This window comes from Natator depressus, chromosome 10 (genome assembly GCF_965152275.1).
Source record: "Natator depressus isolate rNatDep1 chromosome 10, rNatDep2.hap1, whole genome shotgun sequence".
NCBI lineage: Eukaryota > Metazoa > Chordata > Testudines > Cheloniidae > Natator > Natator depressus.
The window spans coordinates 22,784,297-22,806,069 of record NC_134243.1 but is presented as its reverse complement, the minus strand read 5'-3'; the positions used below and the strand labels follow the sequence as shown (position 1 = coordinate 22,806,069).

The 21,773-nt window shown below is 40.0% G+C and overlaps 1 protein-coding gene across 8 annotated transcripts in view; it reads right to left on the bottom strand.

Moving 5' to 3' along the window:
- Positions 1–208: 208 nt before the first annotated feature.
- Positions 209–21,773, bottom strand: part of LITAF (lipopolysaccharide induced TNF factor) — a 139,721-nt gene continuing 118,156 nt past the window's right edge. For 4 of the 8 annotated variants that reach the window (XM_074964631.1, XM_074964633.1, XM_074964632.1 and 1 more), the window contains 3 exons: positions 4,339–4,547; positions 2,882–3,038; positions 209–2,290 (listed from right to left, as the gene is read on the bottom strand). In XM_074964631.1, the coding sequence (XP_074820732.1) occupies positions 2,182–2,290; positions 2,882–3,038; positions 4,339–4,531 (459 nt within the window). In that variant the 5' untranslated portion in view covers positions 4,532–4,547 and the 3' untranslated portion in view covers positions 209–2,181. Of the gene's footprint in view, positions 2,291–2,881; positions 3,039–4,338; positions 4,548–17,893; positions 18,015–18,513; positions 18,580–18,696; positions 18,811–21,773 lie in introns of those variants that run through there. The other 4 variants (XM_074964634.1, XM_074964635.1, XM_074964628.1 and 1 more) reach the window with 4 other exon arrangements.

Here is a 21,773-nt window from a genome sequence, read left to right as displayed (position 1 = left end):
AATATAAATTGGTATAATATTGCAAAACAAACAGCACAGAATAGGTGAATATATCCAGTACCAGTGGGAAACAGTAGGGAAAACTACTTTAAATGTGGAAATAGTCACAGTAAGGACACTGACCATATTTGGGGAAAGAAGCGTTATCTGAAACGCTACAGAAAATTAAACTTACCCAACCACATGTTAAAAAGAAGATTTTATTAATTAGGGTGGCGTTGCTTATGCCGATGTAGCAAGCTTTGAAAATAAGTCTTATGGAAAAAATAAAGTCAAATTGCAAAATGGAAAGCAGAATCTTCTATTTGGATTACAATACAAAAAAATTTTCAATACTCGCATAAAACGGTTTTCTGCTTTCCACAAAAGTCACCTCTACTGACGCTTCTTGGCACTGTGGGGTATTGCTACTGTCATCAAGCTTTGGTTTTCTTGAGTTAAGGTAACCTATACCTACAGATTGTGTATTACATGTGTGCTAACACCATAAATGCAGAGTGTAAAGTACATAAAATAGTTTCAGCTCTTTACCTCCATTATTCTGTTGCCAGTTAGCTGCTACTATGGTAAATTCTTGTGGTGCAGCTAACTATCAGACCTGAAACTTTTTCTAAATATAGAGGGAGCTCTTAAAACCACTTGCAAATTGAACCACAAAAAGAAATAAAAGTCAACTATATATCTGTAGTACAATAGCCACTGAATTTCAATGTTAAAAGTTGTAATGTTTTGGGGGAAAAGTTACCCCATTCCAAATATTTAGAGAGAGACTTTTTTTTTTTTTTTTAAAAAGAATTATAGTTGCAATATTTATTGTTTACACAGGTTAATACAACTTTACAATCATAGCTCATATTTAAACTCAACTTCTAATGCTGCATTTTTAGACAGAAGTTGTGTTCAACCAAATCGCAGCAAACACGTTTGAACCTTCAGTGGTGGAATCATGCTTTACTTTACACAAGGAGCAGCGTTAGGCTGCAGTTTCTATCAGACAGCTCTACCCCAATCATGAGAAGTGCTTCAACCTTCAGAGACTCAAACCTCAATTCCTGTGATCAGACTCTGGAAATTCTACCCACATTTCATTTTGGAAACGTCTCTTTCATTTGAAATATCACTATACAAGTCTTACCCACCTAGCACTCACTCAGGTGAAACTTCTTAACAAAAGAAGTTACCTTCTTAATGAAACAATGTGATCATCAGATTATACCAATAGCAAGTAAAAAGATATTTTGTTTTGATTTTTTTAAAAAACATTTATACAGATGGAACCCAAGCTTTATAAAACTAAAAGGCCCGAGGGTTTTTTTTTTTTTTTAGGATTTACCATTTTGGCTCATGTAATTATATTACAGGAAAGACAACACTGATAGCCATGGCTCTATCAGCATTTCTATTAGAAAGCTATTTTCACAGATTTATAACTCAGCAGTAAAAAAAAAAAAAAATACACACATACATTTATAAAACAATCCTGCACAAACACACACTGTGCAGTGCTAAAGATCTGACTGAACTCACAAACAGCAAGGAAACTGGGAGACCATGTTGAGAAGCCATCTGACATGGTAGCCTGAGCGGGCCGGATTTGGTAAAGCAGCCTACGGGAAAAGCCAAACTTCAGGCTATTTTTGGTTCTGTTTCTTTTAAAGGCAATTTTAAAAACAAATTTAAAGTGAATTTTAGTGCACGTAAAAGGTGCCAGATTGACTACTCTGGAGACAAGAGTCCTTTTTAGCCCCAGAATAGGACCATCATAGGCAGTCCCCTGCCAACCAGCTTCAATGCTTTTCCAGAGGCACCACTTGTAGGCGTGAGAAGGTAAGTTTGTCTGCATGCCAGTTCAGAGCTTGGTCTCTGTGACGCAGGTGCTAATCCACACAGGGGGCTTTTTAATATTAACCAGACCCACACCATCATCTATTTTGCATAAACCATAGAGAGACAACATTTGGTCACTATCAGCTTGAATAAGTGGCCTGTGAAGTGACAGACTATATATCCCATTACCAGTCCTGAGTCTCCCTAAGCAGATTCTTATTAAAACAATATAGAGATATATATCTTGATCCATTCACAATGACAATGCACAGAGATCTTCATGAAGTTCAGAAAGAGCTTGAAAAGGTGCTGAACAACCTTGGACATCCATCTTCACTCAATATTTGATATTGCCTACAAACGCTTGTAGGTACCAAGGAGGGCTTGGCAGCTTGGACAATAGTGATCCACATCCTGGAGGGCATCAACACAGAAGGGGATGAAACAGCAACCGGCTATGCACCTGCAAAGATAAAACAGCATGCTTCATTCTGCCTTTAATTCATGGCAAGTAACATTCTTCCCAGGTACCGTAGTTACCCAAATGAAAATGGGATAGTGCAGCGCTAGAAAGAGCAGTGCAGAGTTTGGCACTGTACTTCACTCTGTCTTTTAAGCAGGGGTTGCGAACCCTGCAGGGGTTGCATTGGTGAGCGCCTCTGAGACCTTGAGGTGTCCCATTCACAGGAAGAGTAGCTAACCAAACCCAGCAGGTATGGAAAGACCATAAATCTACGGAAGCTGCTGACAGTTATGCCCAGGATATTCTCGTCCCTTGTGTTAAAGGTCAAAGGGATTCTGAATGATTGGTCAGAGTGGGAGGGTTTAGGGGTTTTTTCGTCTTTTTTACATACATTCAGTGGAAACGTATTTCTGCATAATTAGCTTGTTTAAAAAGAAGACTGGGAGTTTCCTTCTCAGGCTGAAGGAGAGTAATAAAAGGCATAGGCTCCACCCCTTTTTGAGATCAGCTCGCCAGCTGTTCTTTGAACTATGGAAATGACATGGGTGGAGAGAATCACAAATGAGAGCATTACATATTATCTCAACATACCCCAGCAGACAGAGGCTGCCACATGACAGCCAGGTCAGCGCTCCTGCACTGTGCGAGAGACGTGTCACTATCACCTTGTTGCAGGAGGGGCAGCACATCTGAACTGGACGATCATAAAATGTTACCGGCTGCTGCACATACACAGTCTGAACTGTAACTGAGCAAACAAAGAGAAAGGCACTGTTTAAAAAAAGGTGTAAAAAGAGAAAATTTCATGTCTAAACCAAAACCCTGTGCATTAAAATACAATCAGTGCTGAGGACACTATGAATTACAAGATAAAAGGAAACCACACTACTGCAATCGATGGAAAAGTATCATGATTTAGGAATAAACCTGGCTTCTAAGCAGTAGAAAGCCAGATGAGGCAGTTATAAGGGATACCTTGAAAACATGCGAGATTCACTCTCACAAATCTTGGGAGACAGGCCAGTCCTTGCCTACAGACAGCCCCCCAACCTGAAGCAAATACTCACCAGCAACCACATACCACACAACAGAACCACTAACCCAGGAACCTATCCTTGCAACAAAGCCCGTTGCCAACTATGCCCACATATCTATTCAGGGGACACCATCACAGGGCCTAATAACATCAGCCACACTATCAGAGGCTCGTTCACCTGCACATCTACCAATGTGATATATGCCATCATGTGCCAGCAATGCCCCTCTGCCATGTACATTGGTCAAACTGGACAGTCTCTACGTAAAAGAATAAATGGACACAAATCAGATGTCAATAATTATAACATTCATAAACCAGTCGGAGAACACTTCAATCTCTCTGGTCACGCGATTAGACATGAAAGTTGTGATATTACAACAGAAAAACTTCAAAACCAGACTCCAGTGAGAGACTGTTGAATTGGAATTCATTTGCAAATTGGATACAATTAACTTAGGCTTGAATAGAGACTGGGAGTGGCTAAGTCATTATGCAAGGTAACCTATTTCCCCTTGTTTTTTCCTACCCCCCCCCCCTCCTCAGACGTTCTTGTTAAACCCCGGATTTGTGCTGGAAATGGCCCACCTTGATTATCATACACATTGTAAGGAGAGTGATCACTTTAGATAAGCTATTACCAGCAGGAGAATGGGGTGGGGGGAGAGAAAACCTTTTGTAGTGGTAAACACCCATTTTTTCATGGTTTGTATGTATAAGAACATCTTCTGTATTTTCCACAGTATGCATCGGATGAAGTGAGCTGTAGCTCACAAAAGCTTATGCTCAAATAAATTGGTTAGTCTCTAAGGTGCCACAAGTACTCCTTTTCTTTATGCGAGATTCACTTCACTCTAGTTCCATGTAGTGTACATAGTGGGACAAATATGAAGTCTTGTGGCTAAGGAGGAATCTCTCTGCATCATGATTGCTACATGCCTGTATGGCACCTTGATTAGGACCCCAAGTGGAAACTACAGATATAAAACACTGAACAGTATTTCAGACTTACTTGGATTAGGAGCTGGAACAGGTTGTGAAAGATATGGAGGAGGATTCATACTCTTCATGTTCGGTCCATGCCCAGATTCCGGGGCAGGGTAAGGAGGGTAAGTGTTTATTCCTGTTGTCTCTTCATATGTAGGGGGTGCTGATGGGATTGGGTAGCCACTGGGAGCTGGTGGATGGGATGCTGGAGCAGACATTGTGTCTAAAACAAAGCTGGAAAACAGACAACGTATAAGCTGTTCAGGGAACAGAAGTTACAGTGCAGGGTGCATTCAGATAACAAGTAAGAAGGTGGCTGGCTGGCAGACAAACATTTTAATCAGAGTAGTAAGTCTGAGCAGAGTTTTTTTGTTTGTTGTCTTATTTTTAAAGATTTTTAAATTGTTCTTTATAGTTTGTTTATACGGTGCCTCTCCTCATCTGAAAAACCCTATTTCCAGAATAATTTTACAGTTTTTCCCAGCCTTCCTTCTTTTTTAATTGAAGATGCTGTAAAAGGCAGATCCAGCATTTTTACTAACATAGCAGACTAGCAACCTGTCCCTTCCATCTCCTGTACTTTCTCTTATTTGGAGCTCAAACCCTGCAGGGTACTACATGCCATCAACAACTCTTAACAATCAACCACCAAAGACATGCTTAGCACACTGGATTTAACTCAATCCCAGGGCTGCTTCATTAAAATCACGTTTAAAATATGATCCTTGACCTTTCATGGGTTTTCAATTTTACCACACTTGCTGTTTGCCAAAGCAAAAAGAGTTTTTCACTCAACCTATCTCTTGGGTTTTGTACTGAAAATGATGATGAAATTGTAACAATCATATCCATAGGAACAGATGGTCATAAAAATAAATTTATGACATCAGTGTGGAACTGTTATTTCCCTGTACACACCAACACCCCCTCCCATACACACACACACACACACACACACACACACACCCTTCTTTTCATGCTGGCCCTACACTAAGGCTATGTCTACACTATTAGACCTTACAGCAGCACAGCTGCAGCTGTAAGGCCTCTTGCATAGCCGCACAGTCAGGAGAGAGCTCTCCTGCCAACATAATTAAACCACCCCCAATGAGCGACGGTAGCTATGTCAGCAGGAGACGCTCTCCCACCAACATAGTGCTGCCCACACTGGCCCTTTTGTCGGTGAAACATGTATTGGTAGGGGTGTGTTTTTTCTCCACACCTCTAACCAATAAACAGTTTTGCCAATGAAAGTGCTAGTGTAGACAAAGCCTAAAATTTTAAGAGTCTTCCCTCTTCTCCTCCCAAAGATTTCTGAAGACTCATCTATTACACCAAACATCCCAGCTATAACAGCCTTCTAGTCTATATTTGTTCCAAGTCGCTGTACTGAGTGTCTACACTGAAGCACTGCAGCTGTGGTACTGTAGTAATTTAAGTTGAGCCATAGGCCAAGTTGCACAATACTTAATTTGATTTCAAGAAGGGGAAAGGATGATCACCCTCTTTGGTAATGTATCATGAGAGACAGGGCTTTGTAGCATCTTTGTATGGCCAAGGATTTTTCCATTTCCTGCCCAATGTGTGTGTGGATAAACTATTTTTCATTCAGCTCTATCAAACTACAAGTGTAAAATTCTTGAATTATGTTTTTTGAAGGAAAAAGTTTTATATGGACCATTTCAAAAGTTGATAATTTCTGGACTTTCTGAATAAATTAAGGCCCCAATCCACAACAAGCTCCATGGAGACAGATCCCTGTGCCCACACAGAGCTCACTGCTAGATTGGGGCCTAAAACTATCTGAAAGCCCAGTGGCCTCATACAACTGACTGCTGCTAAGAGACTTTCCTACCTCTGAAACTGGTGAGTCAGATAATTGGATGTTAACTGAAAAAAGTCGATAAAGTAGCTGACATTAATACAAACCATGATTAGATGCTAATTAGAACTCTGAGCTCATGGCAACAGTTTCAACAGCACTTTTTCAATATTCCATTTTAGCTCGAACTAGACTGGGCTGTCACATGGATTACTAATACAGTCTACCAATGCTCAGCACTACTTAGACATTGCATGTAACTTCAAGGACATCAATGACACGTAAAGATTTTTTAAATTTTCCCTTTTTTCTTAAAGGCCAGGAAGGCCTAAAGCAACTACACATACTTTAAATGCTTCAAAATCCAGAAGTGGGAGCGGAAGCTTGATTGTGAGAAAGGAAGATGAAGGTAAGTTGGAGTGCATAGAAAGGATAGGGAGAGGTTTTAACTAACTGCTGTTCAAAATCAAGCCAACTCAAGCCATGTTAAAATCAGATCCTATATAACCTTCCTGAATTAGAACAACATTTTAAAAGCTATTTGTATTTTGGGGGGAAGCATATTATCTAAAAAGAGCATACAAAGAGTCTCTCTGGAGAGAAGAAAAATCAACACCAGTTTTGGATTGAACAAACCCTTAACAGACTTTGTGGGTTAAGTTAAACAGGTCAAGGCCCCCCTTATTCCAGAATAAGAGAGTGTTCACATATGGAGTTGCTCAGGAACAGCTCTTCCTTCATGTGTAAATGCGCACCAATGACATTTAAGTGTCATGTTCTTATTCTGTCTACTGTTGCCCATTACTGGGGCTTTAGATACATAAACAGAATCTGCTCCCCCTTTAGTCTTTCAGGGGCCTTGTCTATATTCAACGTTGGATTAAAGTTTAAAAATTGCTTTGGTTTAAAAGAACAATGTAATAAAAAACTTGTGAAAAACCCTGACTGCGCACTCAATTGGATTCAAACCTGCTAGCAAATGGGCTTCATTTAAAAAAAAAAAAAAAATGAGTGTCCACCCACTGTTGTGAACAGTGTTGCATTGGTTTTATTAACAGATTTAATTAAACAAAAAGCCACACATCTTTAGTTAAACCAGTGCATTTTTGAATGCTTGCCTACTGCAACAAAAATAAATATCACGGTAGTAAAAACTGATATGAATAAAGTTTGAAGGGACAGACTACAAACAGAACAAAATCTGATAGCCTCAAGATAGGCATCCATTTCTTGGGGTTTATTCATTAAGCTTGACTTAGATGGAAGCTGGACATTACGATTTTCTCTATCGTTGCTGTTCACCAGTTCACATGGCCTCATATCAGTAAAAGCATTCATCAGTTTCACATGGATGTGGTATAACACGTCTGGATATGGTACAAAACATGTGGTATAGCAGGTCTTTAGTAGGTCAGGTAGGTGCAACTGAGAAATCTAGAAGCCCATACATTCCTCAGAAAATAATCTTGCAGATCCACTAAGGTTTCTCCTATAGCAGGGGTGGCCAAACTTTTTGGCCCAAGGGACACATCTGGGTATGGAACTTGTATTGCGGGCCATGAATGTTCAAGAAATTGGGGTTGGGGTGCAGGAGGGTGCTCCAGGCTGCGCCCAAGGGGTTCAGAGGGTGGGGGAGGGCAGGGCTGGGGGTCAGGCTCTGGGGGGCACTTACCTCAAGCAGCTCCCAGAAGCAGTGGCATGTCCCCCCTCCAGCTCCTATGTGGAGGCACACACTGCCCTGTCTGCAGGGACCACCCCTGCAGCTCCCATTGGCCACGGTTCCCAGCCAATGGGAGCTGTGGGGGTGGTGCTTGGGGCAGGGGCAGTGTGTGGAGCCCCCTGGCTGCCCCTATGCATAGCAGCCCGAGGGGGGACATGCTACTGCTTCTGGGAGCCACGCAGAATGGGACAAGACCCCTACCCTGCTCCCCGGCTGGAGCGCCAAAGTGGAGCAAACCCCAAACCCCGCTCCCCAGCGGGAGCTTGAGGGCCTGATTAAAACGTCAGGAGGGCCGGATGCGGCCCCCAGGCTGTAGTTTGCCCACCCGTCCTATAGCATATGTGAAAAGCCAATAACTAGAAGCAATACCTTGAAATTTAGGACCTCAATATTTGAGGAAACTGAACTGGGTGGCTGGTCAATTTATCTGGAAGTTTTTCCATTTCATTAATACTCAGTTTCAGATTTATTTTAAGTTTTAACATTGTCCTGTGTGATATATTCTATTAATTGATTTTTCTAATATTTGGTCAAACACTTGCAGATCCTGAGTCCTCTTCAAAACCCACATGAAGAGTCTGTACACCTGCAGTAACCTAACCCAATCAAGGCAATATGGTCCTTTTTACATGGCCAGCCAACTGTGTGACTTTTGGAAGAGAGATTGCCTTCAAACTCAGTGATCAATTTAACCCAATGCTCATAAACACAAAATGGTGTTAACACAATTCATTGAGATACATTATCAGGATATAAACCAAACAAGCTACCAATTAGCTACTTAAGGATTAACAGTATGCTTCATCCAGAGATAATGCTAAATACTTGGCTTTTACAAAGGGCATTTTATCCAAAGGTCTTAGAGTACTTTTACAAACATTACATCTCATAGCACCTGTGACATGTATTATAGTCATTTTACAAATAGGTAAATTGAGGCTCTAAGTAGTACAGATATGCCCACACTTAATTCAGATCTTGCGTTTTTTTGATCGAAACCATAGGGACAAAACTATCTGTGTTACAAATAATTCAGCCTCCTTATATTGATCAAACTACAGGAAGTTGGTAATTAAATTGGCTAAAATTCTGCACAAGATAGATGCAACAGCCCAAGAAAATCCATGCGATAATACACAATCAGAAGTTGCACTGTTCAGATGCTATAATTATGTAGCATAACAGAGCCCAGATGAAGTAATATAGGGATTTTTTTTTTTTAAAGTGGATCAGGTTTGTAAGAGATTTGATATCACCAACCTCAATATAAAAATATATGGTGAACAAGCAAATTAATATACCCTGACTGTGGATACTCTATACAGCTTCCCTTTCTGTATTATCATAGCACCTAGAGGCCTCCAAGCCATGGACCTAGATTCAACAAAGTCTGGCTCCAGGTGCTTAGCCAGTGACTACCACCAGCTCAGTGGTTTGACTTTCTTTAAAAGATCAGCAGCAATCATGTACTGCTTAATACTTTATTTAAATTGTAATAGATTATAGCACACCATATAGGGCAAGAAAAATATTTACACTAGCAAAGACCTGCAATAAGAGAACTAAAGACATTGTTCTCAAAGTCATTGCTGATGAAAGTGGAAACATGCGCAATGAGAACCAGATTAAGGAACAGTGGATAAGTTACTTTAAAAGGTTATGTATGAAGAGACTCCTGCCGAATGACAAAACCAAACCAGGGTCTGGTGGCATCAGTCCTAGGAGAAGACATTGCAGAGGCATGGAGCAACATGAAAAATAAGAAAACTCTCGTCCCTGGTGGCATACCAATAGTAGTAGAAGTTCTTGCAGCAAGTAGTGAACACATTTACAACTGTTTAATATCATGAGGACTGAAGATGCCTGGTGAAAAATATTAAAGAACAAGAGACATACAAGACTGTGGTAACACCACATCATGATCTCATGAGCCACACAATGAAGATCTGGAATAAAGTTATTGAGAAGAGACTATGAAGAGAAGTGAGATCAGTGACAATGAGTTTGGATACGTAACAGGCAAGTCAATAATGGATGCTATTTTTGCATTAAGATTGGTTGCGAAAGAACAAAGGAGAAAAAAAGACGAAAACCCTGCACATAGCATTCAATCTTGAAAACACATATGACCACATTCTGAGGGAAGTCATCTGATGGCGTACGAGGATGAAACGGATGCCTGAAGACTATATCAGACATGTACACGGGTGCTTTCACCATAGTTAAAAAACCGTGTGGAGAAACTGAACAGTTACTAATAAGAGTTGGAGTACATCAAGGCTTGGCACTAAGTCCATTTTTGTTCACATTGGTGTGCAACACCCTTACAGAAAACATCGAGAATGGCACCTTGATGCCGATGACGTAGAGTTCATGAGGGGGAAAGCAAAAAGGAAAGGGAAGAAGAATTAGAGATGCAGGTGTATACTTGAAAAAAAATGGCACAAGAACTAACAGAAATTTAAAAAAAAAAAAAAAAAAAGAGTATGTGGTCTGTACATTCGATAATACCCACCAGGAAGACCATGAGAGTAAGTCATGGGGAGGGAGGGAGGGAGCAGCCATTACCAGAAAGCATAGAAGTTTAAGTACCTATGTTCCATAGTATACAATAATGGTGAACTCAAGACAAACTTACGAGCAGCAGAGGAAAGGCATGAACTAAATGGAAAGAAGTAATAGAAGAATGCCTATCAAACAGAAAAGAAAGATTTACAAGACAGTAATTAGGCCTGCACTTTGGTATGACTCTGAATGCTGGGCACTGAGGAAGAGACAGGATCAAATCTGGAGTACAGTGGAAATGCTAAGACAGATGCCTAGGGTTACAAGGATGTACTATGTTCAGAACAAACATTAGGGGAAGTGTGAAGGTGGTACCAATTATAGAAAAGCTGAGGGAATCCAGGGTTGGATGATTTGGGCATGTGAAAAGACAAAGAATAAATAGAAAACAGGCTGTTATGCTGAGAAGAGAAGGGTTGGAAGACTTAAAACTAGATGGATGTCATTCGAAAGGAAACTGTAGAGTTTCCAAGGAACAGACTAGAACGGAGAAGAACTCAAAGAGATGACCCTATGTGGATTGGATTAATGACAGAAGAACAAATTACACTAAGATTATGCATTAACATAGGTTGTCATGATTTCAAATATATTTTTAAAATGTAAACCTATTTAGTTTAAATAAGGATATTTTCTAAAAAAAGATTTTTAATGCCCCAACAAATGTCCAATGTTTTACTCACATTTCCATTCATTCACCCAAAACATTTTACATTTATATACCATAGCTTAGATCTTGGAACTCAACATGCTTTTACTGCTATTTACATATAACATATCATGGACGTTCACCCATTTGCGGAGCGAACAGCAACAGTAAAAACATTGCCCAAGTTTGGAAAGCAGAAGAAATTTTGGCCAGAAACACCACGGTAAGCCCCGATTTAGAAGTGTCATGAGATCTGAAGCATCATTCAGAGCAGGCAGGACTTGAGTTTCTAGCAGCATTTTAATGGACTGAGAGTTGGGATATATGAAGTGAGCCATTCATTTAGTTCAAAGAGAAATTGCTTACCTGAAAGAAATAAGCAGGCTCAGTGATGAATGGATGGCAGAGGTTGAAATAGAACTTGAGAGTCCTGTCTCCCAGTCCTCAAAGAAGCTCTTTCCGTATAATGATTCAGATAGCAAAGGTAGTGGTGAAAGGCAATAGACTATATAAATGGCAAAGGATAGAGGCGGCAGTTGAAAGATATCAGTTAAGTACAGTGCCCCACAGAGCTATTTTTAAGTTGTGTATGCAAATAATTAAGCTACATTAAACGATCCAAAACCAGAATATACAAAAATATTCTAACAGTAGCATACAGACTAAACGTAAGACTGGATCTACTTTCACACTGACGCAGACAGCTCTCTTCCACTTTAATACATATGCCCTTATATCAGTGGCACAAAATAATGGACAAACTGTAGCTCCTTTGTGCAGGCTATCACTTCTCCTCAGCTTCCAATCTATGGAACCGTGGGTAGGAGGCAAGGGCCAAAGAGCCTGGCCTCCGTCCCTCCATAATTGTCTGCAGTCTCCCTCCCCTGGTCACAGTGCTATTGACTCACTGCACCCAAATATGCTGTGTTACTTGGTGGAGATGAATCACTGAGTGCTTAGTGGAGAGTTAGTAGGGCAGCATAAAATCCACCTACTTCAACTTTCCTCGTTAATTGTATTTTAGGAATCATAACTACTCAGTGCTGCTCCGGCTCCCTACCCATTTTCCCCCAGGCCCAGATCCCTCCATGTCTTTTGGAGAGGGAAAAGACCATTTATGGGGAGGACGCAGCATCCCTTTAAGTCTTTCCACCCAAACAGGCTCCCACTACAGATTTGTTCCTCTGCACAGCACAAAAAGTCACTGAACTGAGGGGTAAGCCAGGCGGTTAAACCACAACACCAATGAGTAGCTCCACTCAAACTAGAAGTGACGCTCATTCCGATTAGCTACTACATTATACATAAACAACTGAATGTCAAGTAACAAATCCTACTCCAGCGAGTGACAAAGATACTCCTCTCCCATGACAAGTATGAATGGAGGTTGTGAAACTTTCATAACCATACTCAAGCCTGGTGATGATGCATCTGTGGCTGGAAACAGTTTGAAACAATTCAAAACCAGACAAATCCTGAGTCGTTATGATTCTCCTTCCCGCTAAATAAGGTGGTATTTTCAGCTGAGTTAGGTTGGAGGTTTGAATTCATGCAAACCCAGAATCTCAAAGCAAGTTCCCAGGATACAAACCCATGCAATTTTAAACCAAGAACAGGGTTCAAATTCACATCCTAATCTGAAACTGCTGACTTTAACAAGCGAGAGATTCTGCTGGCCACACCTCACAGAAATGTAAGCCACCTGCTTACACAATCTAGTTGTCTAGCTATTGGAGACATTAAAACCTTTAGGGGAAAATTATCCCAAAAGAGCCATAACTTATTAACTAAGCATTTATTGCTGAAGTCCAGATTCTGTCAACATTTCCACCAGATCAAGTGTATCAAGGATTTACAACCGATACAAAAAGTCCTCAGGATAAAACTTGGAAACTATGAGTTGGCTGAAAGGCATCTGTGCACAGTGGAGTGAAACTCAGCAACAGTATGCTTAGATAAACACACAAATTAAAAATACTTGCGTAAAAATGTGTGCGCGCTTAACAATTAAAAAGCCCTCTGAATCCTCATTAAAGTGGAGAGGTAGGCCTTGTCTACATAGTTTTTGTAACACTAACTACATGCATTTATCTTGATTAAGAAAAGGTGTCGGTTTTGTTTTTAAGTTACTAACCTGAACTAGTTTTAAGTTCTAAAATCCTAGTGGAGAACAAAGCAAAGGGTATGATCACTCAGGGAGAGAGGGAGGAGGAGATACACAACATAGATACAGTTTAAGTAGCACAGGAACCATATAGACAAGGCTTAACATGTCTGAAACAATGGCTCTGCTGTAATCTATGCTCATCCCTACAGCATGACCAGTTAATTCCAACATTAGCCTGTGGCCTTGTCTTCACTAAAAAGCCTGGTGGTAGGCTAGTTTTTACCATGACCTGCTAACACACATGACTACAAACTGCCTTGTCCACACTTGGGCTTAGTCTACACTTAAAAGTTAGTGCCACATGGCTACATATACATCAGTCAAGGGTGTGGGGAAACCACCTCCCCCCCCCCACACACACACACACACACACACACACACACCCCAGACCAACACAGCTATGCCAACCTAACCCCCCACTGTGGACACAGCTAGGTTGACATAAGCATTCCATTCTTTGGGGAAGTGATGTTCCTACACCGACAGAGAAACCTCTTCTCTTGGTATAGACGGTGCTTACGCTATGGGATTGTGCCCACATAGCCATGCCAGAATAGCCTCCGTACTGTACACGTGGCTTAAGATTTTACTATGTATTAGTAACCATGTTAGCCAACCATGGTAAAGAAACTTTCCTTATGCAGCGGATGCACACTGCACCTTACCAGGGTTTCTTAATTATGTTTGGCTGAATTGACAGAGACAGTGTCACTGAAAAAAAAAAACCACCCTTTTTTGTCTGTGAAGACAGGACTCAAATGTGTACTGTGGGGAGCCAACAGCAAAGTGGGAGAAAGAAATCAGGAAGTGCAGAGGTGCATACAAATACTGATTGTAGTAGAAGCCAAAAGCTGAAAGAGACAGGGTTAGTTTCAGGACTGGGAGGAACAGGTCAGAAGTAGAAAGGAAGAACTGAGTCATTGACTTAACCTTTAATCCATAATTATTGTTTGGACTGGTTTCCCAATCTGGTTTCAGTCTGTATATATTTAAACAATTACATGGTATATAATGATTCAACAACACAATTCAATAGCTGGAAAGAGGATAATAAATTATTTATGAAGAATTGTTTATTGGGATTTTTTAAAAGTTAATGAACAAATAAGTGGCTAAAGGATTTTTGTCAGATTACAGCAATATTTATATTTTAAATGTCTTTTACATTTTAAAATATTAAAATTGATGCAACCTTTAAAAAAGTCTCCATTATTTATGGGTTAGGGGTTGTTTGTGTTTTTACTTAAAACAGCAACTAATTACAGTATTTGTTTATAGACTATTTCACTTCCTGCTCTTGTCTTACACAATGCTGCAATGTTTGGATGTAGATATTCCCCCGTGCTGTGTTCGCAAGTCAAACAAAAAATTGGGTTCTATAAAGTTTTTTTAAAAAAAAGTTCTGTTGTGTATTTTTAGAAAAATTACATAAGCCTAATGTACTAATTATCAATCTTGAAGGGGCACAGTCACAATCACCAACTACTACTGTAATTACATCGGTAAGAGGAAAAATGCCAGCTTATTTTGTCGGAGTTATGCCAGAGATATACCGGACCATAGTGTGTAAAAGTTGATTTGACCAAAGATTACACTGCTATCAAAATATGGATGATTAAGAACAAGCTAAAGCCTGTATTTCTTAAATCATTGGTCTCTGTGTACAATTATATTTAGCCTCTGTTTGAGAGCAGACATGTAACTTGCTTTGTGTCTGTGCATAACTGGAGTGAAGCCTTTTACATAAGGCTAGGAGAATAGTCTCCTATGATCATTAATTTTGTCGTTGCTCTCAGGTATAGGAACGCAGATCAGAGACTTGCTTGCTGCTGATGGCAGGGTATAGAAAACAACAACAATCTCTCTTTGTGAAAAAGACTAATTTTTATACAGTTTCCCACTCTCCTGTAATAAGGTCCGATTCAACACTCTGATTTTATTAAATTTCTTTTCTACATGTCTTTGCATGAAACTGACAACTTTGTGGAGTTGTTGGGTTGTTTTTTTTAAAAACACTTCTCAGAAAGCAGTTGGAGAAGGACTACACTTCCTTTACAGAAGTCTATGCATTTCACTTGTGAACAGTTCACCAGATCTAGCTGTTAATCAAACATGCAGCTCAAGAGAAACTGAATACACACAGGTTTCAGAGTAACAGCGTGTTAGTCTGTATTCGCAAAAAGAAAAGGAGTACTTGTGGCACCTTAGAGACTAACCAATTTATTTGAGTCTAGTTTGTTAAGAGGAATGTTTGCAAACATTAAGCTTGCAAACATGCCAGTTAAAAAAATAAGTGACAAAAACAAAATGAGGCATCTGCTTAATGTTGTGTCTTACATACGGTTTGGAAGAGACGACATATTATGGCATGCAGGGAACAGTAACAGGCACCTCTGCTGAACCTAGGATAGGCTGGCAATAGTCTTCCTGGTGTGTTCAGATCTGTTTAAGATTCTCCCATTAATGCAAGAACAAAAGGTCAGACTAGTTGATCATGATGGACCCTTCTAACCTTACAGTCTGTAAGTCTATGAGCATAAAAAGCTGCTTTTTCAGATTGTGTAAAATAAGTGTACTTCCCCTAGGGAAAACTCTCCCCATTTGAAAATCCATTAGAGCCAATGGCCCTCTGCTCCAGACCACAGTACTTGATTCAATATGGGCCAGCCATCTTGAAATTCTCTCTGTATTTTAAGATTGAGCTGGTGCAATTTTAAAATCAGGAAAAGAAGATACTTTTGTTCATTACACTTCAAAAAAGTTCCTTTTGTGTATTTTAATATCCAGGCTCCCCTAGTGGACTTTTGCTTAAATGTTTTATTTGTTGCATTAAAAAAGGCAAGCCACAGACTCAAATTCCCCAGGAATATCTGTCTTGCTGTGTGTATCATACAGAAACTCAAGTACACATAATGGTGTAAAGGAATTTGGCCCATGCAGATCATTGCACATTTGTTAAACAGGAAGAAAAGTTGTGAGAGGGACTGTTTTGTTTGGGGGGAGGGGTAGGGCAGGGGCATGGTATTTCCTACCCTAGGAAAAACGCACCACGAGAACACTGGTGGAATCTTTAAACTACACACACCCGGCCAGGAAATCCTAACTGGAAGGAAACAGAAGCTGTGGCCAGGTGAACTTTACTAGAAGGAAACAAAAGGCATGGTGAATGAGTCAGAAAGAACTAATGTAGAATTTCTCCCACAGGAACAGTAGTGAAGATAATCTCTTAGCAAGATGGAGGTGGGGAACACGAACTCCAAAATCCAAAGCCCCCCAAAAAAACAGGGATGGGGCATATATAGGCTTAAACACTATGGCCAGATTCACTTTACACCAACACTGGTGTAAGTTGAGATTTACTGTTGAAGTCAACTGAGTTGCATTGGCATAAAAGTTTAGTGTGCTAGGAAAAATCCAGCCTTTAGATTTAGTGGCTCCAGTTCTTCTGTCACTTGCATTAGTTAGGAATCACACATGGTGCACAAGTGGGATGGAGAGTACCCTGATCTGGCCAGCTAAGAATTCCCCCCCGCCCCGGGGGTGGGGAAGCTCTCTGGTGGAACAGAGCCAGTGTAGTTGGCCCAGTCACCACCCCCTCACTTATTCTCAGTATAGACAGAGCTGATGGCATTCAGACTGTACCCAGCTAGTACAAAGTCAGAAGGTCCATTGCCAGCTAGCATAAGTTTAGTACCTCTCAGACTACTCTAACCTATACCAGGGCGCTGTAAATTGGCCCTGATAATCCGGAAGCTGTGCCGTCTATTAGCCAATTACATTGGTACGGGGACACACATGGAAACATGGGACAGTGGCGATTCTGGGCCCGTGCACGGATGCCAAGAGGAAATACAATTTCATAACTGGACCTAAATTTTTTCAAGATTTCACAAGAGGAAATAGAAACAATATTCAGCATGACCTAATTTAAATGTACACAACAGCAAAAAAACACAACCACCAACCAATTACAAGCAAGGAGCTCTAAGTGAGACAGATACTAATACTTCACCTGATACTGGAATTAGTTTTTGATATTTACATTTTAAATATCAAGCAAGAATCAAGCCCCTTCATATTAAATCTCAGGTTCCAAATTGGAAAGCAGACTAAGGCTTCGTTATGTACTCTGTGAAAGCTAAGGCAAGTGACTTCCAAGTGGATATTTTGACAAACTACACTTCCCACAAGCATCTTTCAAGCAACTTTCTTAAACAACAACATGATTTGGGACAAACAATGAAGTCTGGGAAGAATTAATGTTCTGTATCAAACAACAGTAAGTGTCACATGCTGCACCACAATCAAAAAAAGAAGCTTTTGATTTTAAAATGATCTACTAGTATTCTGTCACCAGTTCAGACACCTTCATCCATGAGTTACTTTGCACTTAGATAGGCTTTTTATCAGAGGATCTCAAAATAAATACTTTATCATTAAATCTCACAGCATTTGCCTGTGTAAATAAGCAATAGATAAGAGATCTTTCATCCACCACTGGCATGTAATGCAGCAATTTCACAGCGTATGTCAACATTAAAAGCGTAGACAAAAGCAAAGATAATCTTAATCCAATTGAAACAGCAGGGGAGAAATGTAATTACCCAAATTGGAATTCAGCCAACCCAAGTGATAAAAAAATCCTTTGAATAGTTACCATGGCATCTTTATATGTAAAAGGTCCTTGCCACTTGCTATTATTGTGTCATATGAAAAAGGGTCCTTTTCTGCAGTTCAGTGCCTGCTGGCACAATACTGGGACAGTGGGAGGATTTGCCATGTATTGTGCTACCACCACCACTTCCATAGGAAACATGATCTTTGGAGGTCTCCCAGACATGACCTTTGGAGGTCTCCCAGGGCCAGCACAACCCTGCTTGGCTCATAAGATCCGACACCATCCTAGCACATGGCTCTTGAAGTTGGACTGAGTTTGCAGACTGAAGTGTTAAATCGGGAACAACGATTTTGTGGAAGATTTTTGTTTGTTTTAAATAAACCACTTGCTTTCTTCAAGCTTCTGGAGCAGGATTCAAGAGGAATTTAAAGTATTGCTTTAGTATTTTCCTTATGTCTACATACCCTCTCTCAAGCCAGATCTCCTCAATAAGTTAAAGATGTCTAAACATATTTTGGCACAGTGTAGAAAGGGTTGAGCAAATAAAAAGTATTTCATGCTTTCATGTTTGGCTTATGTTAGAGAAGCTCTCAAGTAATGCAAATTATGCCAATGATTTATCATGCAAATTTATCTGGCAATTATGGAACTCCACTCACTTCCAAGGATAAGAAATTCTCTAAAACATTCCCGATTACTTGCTCTTGTGGGAGAGTTCAGCAAAATAGGAAATATAGAATTTCTCTTAAATATTATCTGTCACAAGTTTGCTCCCTTAACTTGGTTATACAGGATAATGTACCCAACTGCAGCAGTGGAAGAATGATAGCACGCCAACATACATCACTCAGGATAGTACCACTAGTCCGTTTTCTTCTTTCAATAAACCGTGAGAGAAAGGCTTATTAAGGAAAGTGGTTTTGTATTTGCTCCAGGTAGGAATTTACAGTAGTGTCTTTTCTTAGAAATGCCACATGTGCCATCCTCAGACACCAGTAGATAAAACTTCAGATACAGCTGTTGTTACAGTATCTACAGTGTAAGAACAGATATACAGTATTGGTTTTTGGTATTACACACACACACCCCGCCCCCCAACATGCTAGAGATAGATGATGGTTTCTACTCCATAGAGCTCACAATCTAAAAGATAAATAGAAAAAAAAAGACTAATTAAGTGAAAAATGACAAGCAAAGGGGCCAAGGTGATTGGCCACATCTCCATACTACTATGTTTTTGATAATGGGATGTGTGTTTTGTAGATTTTCCCCAACTGCCTACAAGAATTGAGTTGATTAAATAATAGCATGGTTGCAGGGTATCATGGCAGAAATGAGTCTGCATTCATATCCCTCCTGAAGGGAAGGTAGTCAACTTCCAGACCAGTACATGTAAGTACCGAGCCTGGTCTACATTAAAAACTTAGGTCAGTATAAGTACTGTGCTCATGTGTGTAAATAAATCCACACCCGAGTGCTGTAACTATGCCAGCCTCACTGAAGCACAGATGCAGACAGGTCAACAGAAGAATGCTTCCTTCAACCTAACTACTATTGCTCAGAAAGACAGAGTTCCTACAATGACGGAAAACCCCCTTCTATTGCTATAGTCTGCATACACTCTACAGGGGCATAGCTATGGCACTGAAACACCTGTAGACATGGCCTCAGAGTCTGTACAAACGCTGGCCTACTGTTCTCTTCACCAAAGAAGCAAAAAGTTCCCGATGACTAAAATGAAAAGCTGCACATTTACTGTACTTTTACCAGCTGTCCCCAATCACTGCTATTTTTACAGCATAGTGGCATTAGTATTCTTGAGCCTGTAACCATAATGCTCTAGGATTCCTAATTACTATTAAACAAGAAGAAAAGGAGTACTTGTGGCACCTTAGAGACTAAAATTTATTTGAGCTAGTTATGCGACCCCCGAGCATGCTCAAATAAATTTGTTAGTCTCTAAGGTGCCACAAGTACTCCTTTTCTTTTTGCAAATACAGACTAACACGGCTGCTACTCTGAAACCTATTAAACAAGAGGGGATGTATTTCTTTTCATGCTCTCAACTATCTCCCAGTACTGCAACCTTTCATTAATGGGGATATTTTAAATAAAAGTTAACAGCAACACTAGTGTCTTCCAGGACAAGAGAATAGGGCAGATAATCTACCATAATCACTTTTAAAGATATCAATTTTTTTTAACACAGTTCTAGTTATACAGAATTAATCCAACAGGACCAAAAAATAACTTCTGCTAAGACCACTGGAAGAAAGCATTTACTTGTACTTTTATTGTGTGAAATTCAGCTTCAGAAATAGAATGAATTTAAGTTTGCTATGAGAGTGTGCCGGAAGAGATTGTTCTTATATGCAAAATGAAAAAATGTTAAAAAAAATCTAAGGAAAAGAAACTCTACCCTTTAACAGACTCCAAAATACTAACTGGTCAAGAATATCGTCCAAACATGGGTAGTTACTGGTTGCCCACATACATTCTCCTGTTGCTTTAACTGAACATCGTATTCCTCACTTCTTGTGCCTAAGCTGTTTGGGGTTGCTGGCTCTGTTACAATACCTGTCACATTTCATCTAGTCATGCTGGTGTATTTTAGTAATGGGTGTCAGTTTTCTTGTATGTGTATGTAGTTCTGTAAAGTACTCTGTGGTATTTACTGACTGTACATGCCATCTTTCACAGGCCTCACTTTTTTTCTGGCTTTTCAAGGCTGCTTTGTTTTTGAAGTATAGATAATTTAAGCTATTTTGTTTTTGTCACTTCTCTCTGGTAACAGACAGTATCCAACATCAATCCTTATGTTATCAGCTTTTTCCAGTCAACTCACAAGTTCCCATAACAGACCTATAAAAACATCAGCACTGCATATAGTGCATAATCTTCAAATACATACAATGCACTGTTACAGAGGAAAAGCGAAAGCTGTCACCAGTAGTGTACAATAGCATCTTGCTAATAGGTCTTCTTTTAGATGACAAATTAAAACTATGAGTAATCTGTTACTGCATATATTTTCCATGAACCTGTACCTCAGAACAAAGGTAGACACCGTTTTGAGGAACAAAGAAAAAGAAATAACTCATCTGTACACTTGGTGGTAGGGTTGCCATCTTTTAGGTACAAAAAGCAGGGACATTCAGGATGATCCTGAGCCCATAAAACTAGGCAGCTTGCAGTGTGTACTCCGCACCCCTACAGATTTCCTGGGACAACTACCTCAAAAGGGGATGATCCTGGGAAAACCTGGATAGAAGCAATCCTCCTTGGTGAGCAAGAACCCAAAAGAGAATGACCTAGAAAAAACAAGGAATTTTGATCCTAAACCAACCTGTCCAATACAAACTGGGATCTCAAATCTGTTTGTCCTAGAAGAAAAACGATTGTCCTTCCCTCATGCATAATATCCTGATATGATCTGCCTAGCACTTGTGTAGCAAAATATACCAAAACTGCTGCTCTGTCTCTCCTCCACTAATGAGGCCATGCTGTTGTTGGAAAAGTGCATTTGGCTAATTGTGTGTGCGCTCTATCCCACAGCACAGCATGAGACACAACTGCTCTAAGGAAACTGAGACAAGAAGTCATTATTTTGACCAAACAGCAAGACTGCACTGGTATGACACTGCACCCAGAATTTTTAAGTGAAAAGCAGAAGTAATTAAATATATCATTTGTCCAGACCAAGTTCTTGGTTGTCTGAACAATAAGATCTTTCCTAGTTTAACTTTTTCCTATTTTTTTTCATAGAAATTTTTAAAATTAGAGTAGCGCAGATTCCTCAAAAGTTTATTGGAGAATAAGGGCTCTATCATGTATGGTGCCAAGTTTCTTCCAGAAGCTGATCAGAACTTTGAAGTAAGGGGTCCTAGGAAAGAAAATTTTACAACTGACATAATGGGAA